The sequence below is a fragment of the Crocodylus porosus genome, unplaced genomic scaffold (genome assembly GCF_001723895.1).
Source record: "Crocodylus porosus isolate Cpor-Errol unplaced genomic scaffold, CroPor_comp1, whole genome shotgun sequence".
NCBI lineage: Eukaryota > Metazoa > Chordata > Crocodylia > Crocodylidae > Crocodylus > Crocodylus porosus.
The window spans coordinates 1,714,611-1,723,438 of NW_017728911.1; the positions used below are offsets into that span (position 1 = coordinate 1,714,611).

Below are 8,828 nucleotides of genomic sequence, written 5' to 3' on the forward strand. Positions count from 1 at the left end.
CGGTCAGGAAGGCCAACCGGACCTTGTCATGCATCCACAGATGCATCTCGAGCAGGTCCAAGGAGGTGATCCTCCCCCTCTTTGTGGCACTGGTCAAGCCGCAGCTGGAGTACTGCGTCCAGTTCTGGGCGCCGCACTTCAGGAGGGATGTGGACCGCATGGAGAGGGTCCAGAGGAGGGGCACCCGCATGATCAGGGGGCAGCAGGGCAGACCCTACAAGGAGAGGCGATGGGACCCAAACCTGTTCAGCCTCCACAAGAGAAGGCTGAGGGAGGGTCTAGTGGCCTGTTACAAACTAGTCAGAGGGGACCAGCAGGCAATGGGGGAGTCCCTGTTCCCCTGAGCACTACCAGGAATAATGGTCACAAGCTGGCAGAGGGGAGATTTAGGCTAGACATCAGGAGGTGCGACTTCACTGTCAGGGCAGCTAGGATCTGGAACCAGCTTCCAAGCGAAGTGGTTCAGGCTCCTACCCTGGGGGTTTTTAAGAGGAGGCTGGATGAACACCTTGCCGGGGTTGTTTGACCCCAGTACTCTTTCCTGCCATGGCAGGGGATCGGACTCGATGATCTGCTCAGGTCCCTTCCGACCCAACCAACTGTGAAACTGAAACCCAACGTTATTTTACTGAGAATGCCAAGAGAAGATCTAGGAAGCAGTGACTGTGGTGGTGATGGCAGCAGTCTGGACTGAGTTCACCTGCTTATTTCACATACGGCATCCAACATACGGAACACTACCTACCTGGAGTGGAGCCAGCCAGTGATCTAGCAGTGAGACACTGCATATTGCTCTACCAAACCGTGAACCTCAGCTGTGCTGAGGCGCCTCCCAGCTCTGCTTTTGTAAGTTGATGGAAGAGCGGAGTCTGAAAAGGGAGGCATGATCAGGATGGGGCCCTACGCCTCTGGGGCTGGCAGGAGATACTGGCACCCAACCCAGCTTGGGAAGAGGGGCTGGACACCTGGGCCCTGACAGGATTGGGCTGTTGGCTCCTAAGGCGACGGATGGAGGAATGGAAGAAGGGTTCGATTGTCCCCGCTGTGGATCTACCTCCGACAGAGGGACATCATGCTCCTGCCAAATCACAGCATTAAGGCCTGCAGGGCTCTTTGCTATCCCACCAGGGTCCCTTCAAAGTACATGAACCTCAACATAACAGCCATCAGCCAACTCTACCGAGGACCAGTGTGACCATTACTGTTAAACCTGGGGAAAAAATGCGTCTCCCCAAGGACGACTAGCCCCAGGTCTGAGTCCCAGGAAGATACTTTTTCGTTCTGGGAGCTCCAACATTGCCCATTCAAAGGAGACAGCAGCAACTTGTTGGGAAGCTCACAGGCTGCCTGTCCTGTAGGAAGCAGTCATCTGCATCTTCAGAATACAGCAGGGCCGCATGGAGAGTCCAGGTTTCAACAACCCAGATATTTTAGGCACAGAGTGCTGGGACATTATATAATGTCTTCAGTCCTGCACCCAATTCACAGAAGTTAAATCTGCCTGGGAGAAAAACCTCACTTTACCTCTGAGCTGCTCTTCAGACCCATACGCAACACTGGGAAGCTACTTGCTGTGGGAGTGTCAGTCTTTCAGGGCTTGAAAGTAAGGTCCCCAAATCAGACAAAACATCTCAAGTGCTCTCATTCTTTATTTTTAATAGCTTTGTTCTTTAGTAAGCTAGGGGTTATTTGTTCATAAAGTCATTTTTGTACAGCCATACAGTATATATTTAAGAAATATTACACAAATTGCACTTTATACATACGACGGCCTTGTTCCAGAAGGAGAAAAATAACATTAATTAAAAAAAAATAAAGAGAACCTGCTGACAAGAAATTACAAAGTGCCAGGTGACTGCAGAATTGCACACAACCTGGCTCGGTGGGCACGATAAATCCTCTCTCCTTTATATACTTATTCATTCTTTAAACAGGTAAAATTTATAGAGAGTATGACACAGGATAATATATCCTTTTACAATACATACTTTATTTTTTTTTTAATTTACACTCAGCATACTTATAAATTACTAAAAAAATTTCCATTAAAAATAATAATAATAATAATAATAATTATGCAGCCCAGGTCCTTTCCAGTGGTAAGTACATTCACTTGGTACAAGGAGTGGATCACAGCTGGAAACCTACTGCTTACCTACTGTACAAGAGGACTGGAAGACAGGCGTCAGGCTGAACATGGACGGGGAACGAAACAAAAAGCTTGGTCTCCCCTGCGCCTGTGTTCAAAATAATTAAACAGCAACAAAAAACAGAAAAACACGGTCTGGACCCACTCAAACCGGTTCACTGTCCCTCCCACTCGGAGACATGAGTAAAGAGAGAACAGGTGAAGGGGTTTCTGGCTGAAATGAATGCTCTTGCATTGGGAGAGGGGGAATCTAGGTGCACGCAGCTTGTGTCTGAAGCCTAGGGCTATGGCCAGGACTTTTTGTGAGCCTCTGAGGCAGACCAGAACGCCTGAAGACATGAATGACACATGCGTGCATTCAAGCGTGCAAAGAACACCTTTCTAAGTCCTCTGAGAGGATGACCACCACCACCCAACACACACACACACACACACACACACACACACACACGCCCCCCCGCTTCCTCCCATCCTGACTGCAGCAGCCTCCATTCCTACGTGCAGACCTCCATACCCAACAGGAAAGACCTCTGGCGCACAGGGTACACACATGAGGCTTCTGTACGGCTGGGCACTGAGTGTGAGATCTCAAGGTTAAATGATGAGGTTGCAACGAGAAGACCCCCGAAGGGGATGCTAACAAGTGCAGTGTGTCAGAGTGCCATTCTCCCTTCCCACCTTGACCTCTTGCTTTTGCAAAAACTCACAGCTCAATGGGAGATAGGGACAGGTTGGTGGGGAGCTAAAACCCTCAGAAGAAAACAAGCAGGCAAAATCCTCTCCCAGAAACCGAGTCGGCAGCCTATTTCTAAGAAATCCTGCTGGGGGAACCACCAAGGCAATGATTTTCCATCCCTCTCAGATAAGCAATCCTGTTACTGTAAAAATGGCACCTTCACCGATGACCCCAGCACATCTTCCGAGTCCCAGTATACCTGTCCAGGAGAGCGTTGGGTGCCAGGAGCCCCGGGGCCCAGCACCCACGCTGCCAGTGGCATTCCAAGCCCCGGGCTTCTAGGGGCGCAGCAGGAAGCAGGTGTGGAGCTTACTGCGCTGATGCCAAAGAGTTTGTGTTTGGACTTTTAAATGTGAACAATTCTGCGTGGAAGCCCTTGAAAGGGAGTGGCACGGGGCTGCTCAGAGCATGCTTTTATGGAGCAACTTGCCTGGTTGCATCAGATATCAAAGTGCAGGAATGGGGAAAAAGTGAGTGCGTAACTGGCCCAGCAACTGCTCCCTGGGACTGCTCAGGCTCATCCGACTGGACTTCCTTCTGACCCCCACATCCTTGGAATTGGTAATGAAGCTCCAGTGGCACAGCAATCGTACCAGTAAGGAGAAATGAGGCAGGTAAAAGGACTTTACTCAACTCTCAAGAGCCCAGCATGAGCTCAAAGGGCTGACAGCCCAGGAGAAACAAATCTTCTTTACTTGTGAACAGGTTAAATTCAGACTTAACCTGAACTTGGAAAATTGCTGACTTTTTTTTTCTTTAAACAGGGTAACCATTTCTTATCAGAATCAGCCACAAGGGCCAATCTTCCATGCAATGCAGGGGGAGTCAGGCATGTAAGTCAGTACTTCTCGTGCCCAGGTTAACTAGTCTGCATTATTTTAAAACCGTACTCGGGTCGATTACTGTGCTGGGCATCATGCGCTCAGTTCTGTTGAAACAGCAGCAGACACAGGACGTTTGCTTTTCTGTCCTTGTATTAGCTGGCTTTTGAAGGATCATGTTTCCCTAATAACTTTCCACCTTCATAAACACCACCCCACCTCAGAGGCTTCTTGACTGATTTGGGAAATCATTACAGATCTACAAACCCATCAAGGGTAGAGCAAACTTTGATGCGATTCCACCCAGAGAAGTCAGAACAGAAACCGCACATCCCTGCTGCAGCCCTGTGTTACCACCACTCCTGTACCATGACCGTCCGTTCCATTTTTCACCGCAAAGAATAAATAAATAAAGAGTCCCCTTAAGGAAATAGCACTTCAGAGGCAGAAGAGGAGGAATAAGCCTAGAATAGATCACTCCCTGTCAGCGAAGCCCAAGCAATGCATTAACCTACTCCTAATACAGGCCCCTCAAGCACAGCAACACACCCCCAGGGGTTTTTTGCCCATATCAGAAGCCAGGCATGCAGTAACCAGAACATCTGCAGGCTTGGGAAGGACCCTTTGTGAACTGAACCATGCAGGTGTTGAGTCGGGATGCAAAGCTGTGCTGCAATTCAGGTCAAGGAAGGCAAGGGGAAGGACAGCAGTTGCTGAGAGTTGCAGAACAGTCCTAATTTCAAGTTCAGGAAGCAAGAAGGAAACATTACCCAACCAAACCATGAAATTCCCAGTACTGCTGCCCCTTTCCCTTGGGTGCAAGTGAGATAACAAGCTGTCAAGCACACATGCCTGTGTTGCTGTTCTAACACAGCTCAACTGCTGATCTGGAGAACCAAGACAGCTGTAACCACTGCCCTGAACGGTACTCTGGGCCTTGGGCTGCGTATGTGGGCCTAAGGACACAGACTGGAATGCGTGTTGACAGGCTAGGACATCTACTTTTAAGTTACGAGTCAGTGAACAGGACTCAGTAACTAGTTGTATTATGGACAGTGCCTCTAAGCCTCATGACTCAGATTTTTGCAAGATTTAAAAGCAACATCTGTGCTGGGGGCAACTCACAGAACGATGCAATGAGTGACCCGCCTAGCACCAATGGATTATTTTTCGACTACAGTCTCTACAGAAAGACACTGTGTCTCTTACCGTGGGAGATCTAACAGGACCTATTTAAAAAAAAAATTTCTCCCATGCTTGCCTGGACGGCGGGTGTCAGGTTTGCAGTGAGAGGTGAAGACACTCAGGTCCCCGTGTGCTCTAAGGCTGCTAATCTCTCAGATGCTTGAAGACGAATGCACAGGAGCTTGGTGACGCACTGTGGCAAAAAAATGGTTGCTTTGCTTTCTCTGCTGGAGTGCTAGGTTCTAGTTCTACGGTACCTCCCCTCCCTCTGTCCTCCTCCTGGCAAATGCATTCTGCCTGGGGACAACTATTAAAAAAAAAACCAAAAAACTATAAAAATTATATTTACAGTGAACTTCAGTAACCATAATATAAACAAAAATAGCTTCAAGTAGTCCTTGATTTTTTTTTCCTTTCTTTTTTAATACTGATGGTCTGAGAAAGAGAGAAGAAAGTTGGTTAGATCACATTTTTAAACAAAAGATTACTTTTGGCAGATATCCTTAACACTTCTCCATGCATTTGCTTTTACAATGCCGTTAAAACAGTGAGGTTTTGGCTGCATGAGTTTTGCCACGTGACTGAGACGTTCCTGTCCATTGGTGGAACTGTTAAGCTCAGGTGCCACTGTTCACTCATTTGGTGTATAAAAGCAGGCAGCCCTACAGGACTGTGAGGCTGCTGTAACATGCCAGGTTTGTATTACTAACGATTCCTTTTGCTCATTAGAAACCCTGTTCTGTGCCACAATCACAGGACTAGTTATGGCTATGCAAAATTCAGCACATTTTTGGCTTTACCTAACCAGGAGTCAAATTGGCATTGATTTTGTTCTGCTCTCTCATCACCAACAAAATAAACCAAAGTAAAAAATAAAATAAAAAAATTACTCTTTTCATTGCAGGTTTACGTAGTGGGTGCTTTGAGACATGCTCCAATTGCTTGAATGGAAATGATAGCTTTTTATTTTTATCACCTGACAACAACGTGGAGTGCATTATAAATAGCTCTGAACAAAGAATCAGTCTGTGGTTCCTTGAGAGGAGTGTATGCTTCTTCCCAGCGTAACAACACAAACCAAAAAGTCTGCAACTTTCACCAAGTGAGTCAAAACAGGCCTGGACCAGCTCTTCCAACTCTGAATCCTGTGGGTGGTTTACGGCAGCTTCTCTTCCCGATGCCCGTTTCCTTCGTTCAGAATGGCAAAGGCAGGTGGGAAGCAAACCAGAGCTCACCAGCAATTCCTCCCCCAGTTCCCCTTCTTTCATTTCAAGTCACCAGTCAAAAAACAAACAAACCCCAAAACTGATAGTTTTTGAATTCCAAATGATTAAAAACAGCTAAGGCCACTGCTGAAACTGTCCCCCAACAGACTTTTTTTGTTAAGAGTTAGTCATCTCCTCCCTTTAGCGCTGGCAATGAAAGGCTGGAAGCCCAAGCAATTAGTGAGCAAATGTTTTGCATGGGCAACTGGCAGCAACTCTACAACGGTGGTGGCAGCGGTGACGGTGAGGGGGAAGATGCCATAGGCGAGATGCTCACGCTTTTCTGCGATGATGGTGAGATTTCAGACAACTGGCTCACACCATGAACTCGTTGTTCCCAAAAAGAACCAATTGCTGGGTGCTGCTGCAGTCTGCTTCAGCGTTTCTTTTCCGGCCTGCCCCAGCTGCTCCCTCAGGGAGCTCTTTGGTTTTCTGGGGTGAGTTTTTCACATTCTTCAGTTTCTGCTTGCCTTTCTCGGGGTTGAACGTCCCTCTGCTGGTGAACTGGGGCCTGTCTTCCAGACCCCTGAGCTGCCCTGGTGACCCTTCAAGTCCAAGCCTCGCCTCTGTGGTGTCAGCAGAAGACCCTGCGCGATAGAAGGGTGGCTTGGAGTACATTTGGAATCGCTTCCTGGTCATGTGAGGTAAGCAAGACAAAGTCGGAGATGAAGAAGAAACAGAAGAGTCTACTGAGTCCACAGAGTCTTGCTGCTTCCTCAGGTGCCTTCGCAACCTGCTTGAGGTTTCAGTCTTGATGGGCCTCAGCGAACTAAGTGCTAAACTTCTCTCTGACAGACAAAGATAGCAGGAGAATTGTAACTCAGCCACGTGCACTGCAGTGCGTTTCCACCTACCTCTTACTTCTGATGTTGGTGGATCTCTCGGGGGGGACTTTGTCCGAGTAGAGTGGGACAGACAGAAGCAACTGACTTAACTTCTCTGCTTACAGGTTAACATTCACAAAAGCATGCAGCACTGTTGAAAATGGGATTTAGGTGCTCACCCACAACGGGTATAGGGTACCTTAACAGACAGCCCCATTATAGGCAGGAAATGGTTAAGCAACTTGAATTCATGTCCACCATGAATTAAGCAGCAAAGCCAAGTCTACAACCTGCTTCCCAGTCATGTGTATGAACGACAAGATATTTGACTTCAGTGACTGGGTTTCTTGGACATACCATGAGTGAATGCCACCCTCTCCAATTCATACTTTAACTCATGTCAGAAACTGGGTTGTTCTGCTATATGGGTAAGACTAAGGGAGTCTCAGTTTCACAGCGAGACAGCCTGCACTTGAATAACTAGAACAGGCAGCACAGTTCAGTGGTGTTCAGTGGTGCAGGAGGAAGGGGTATCCTCAAATACCAATTCAAAAGCCTACTATTGCCATGCGAGTCTGCAGGCCACATGCTATTGCCCTGACTATGTCTAATAAGGAAATCTTTGGTCAGTACAAAGACTGCATTTACCTGATCGGTCAGAGATTGCTCCTTCAGAGTCAAAGTTCAAATTTTCAGAGCTATCGGCAGTGCCAATGGAAGCTTCAGACTCAAGGGTTTCATCGTCAGAGGCTCGGGGCTCCAGCGCGAGCATCTCAAAAGTCAGCTCCTCCCTACAGAAATAAAACACAGCCAGTCAGGGCAAGGGCAGAAAGAAAAGAAACCAGCACTGAGAAAAATCGAGAGAGAGAAAAGGACAAACTCCAGCATTCTAAGAAGCCAGGCAAGCACCATATCCGGAACAGAAAGCAATGGCGAATAATGCTCAGAATCTAAACTCAATATAGTGAAGCTTGCCTTTCACACTTGGGCACAAAGAAGAGGGCAAAAAGGAACAGGCCTGTTGGCAGTAACAGAGACATCCACTTGTGGAACCTCTCTAATCACCTAAGTGTGTGCATAGATCTCAAGCAAGAAGCCACTTCTCAGCTAAGCTGGTCCCAGACCATTCACAGCCCTAAAGCTCCTCAAGTGAACAAGAAGCCACACAGAGCTCAGGGCAGGCAGCCTGTGCTTGCAGTGACCTGTCCCAGCCTGAGCAGGACACACTGTACTGCTCAGACTGGGAGATAACAAAGATATTGACCACTGCAAGATGCATCACAGTCTCCTGGCTGGCCCGAGGGGCCTATGGACCACCACTGAGGAAACTGGGACCTGTGAGGCCCTCACAGGACCTGAAGGCTGACAAACCAGATAAGCCCAAGAATGGAGCAAACACCTCAACCCATGATGCAGATAAATGCTAATGCCTGTTGCTCCCTGTGCCAAATGACATTCTTTCCCCCAGATTACTACTGGTCAGACGCTAGCAGAGCAATGAGACTACAGAACCTGAACATATGCACTGGTTCCCAAAAGATGCAAAACAGGAGAGATGACCAGATGAAACCCTGAAGGAAGTAAATGTGTGAGTTCATCCTTTTCCAGCTCCAACTGGGGGCTGCTCTCCCAATTCCAAATATCTCAACTATACATCACAGGCAGTGCTAGCAAGAACAGCTGATCCTATAACAGCTGGCACAGAGACAACTCCTTTCCTCCACTGCCAACGGACATCCAAACAGTGCCTATTCTAATGCGGATGAGAATAGGATGGGTTTCAACACAGACAAGTGCAAGGTGATGCACCTGGGGAGGAACAACCAGCACCATACCTACAGGTTAGGG

General features: G+C 47.9%; 1 protein-coding gene across 2 annotated transcripts in view; it reads right to left on the minus strand.

Moving 5' to 3' along the window:
* Window positions 1-4,333: 4,333 nt before the first annotated feature.
* The window catches only part of MYO9A (myosin IXA), a 317,277-nt gene continuing 312,782 nt past the window's right edge, over window positions 4,334-8,828 (minus strand). For both annotated transcript variants that reach the window (XM_019533260.1, XM_019533261.1), the window contains 2 exons: window positions 7,629-7,771; window positions 4,334-6,944 (listed from right to left, as the gene is read on the minus strand). In XM_019533260.1, coding sequence (XP_019388805.1) covers window positions 6,472-6,944; window positions 7,629-7,771 — 616 coding nt within the window. In that variant the 3' untranslated portion in view covers window positions 4,334-6,471. The remainder of the gene's footprint in view (window positions 6,945-7,628; window positions 7,772-8,828) is intronic.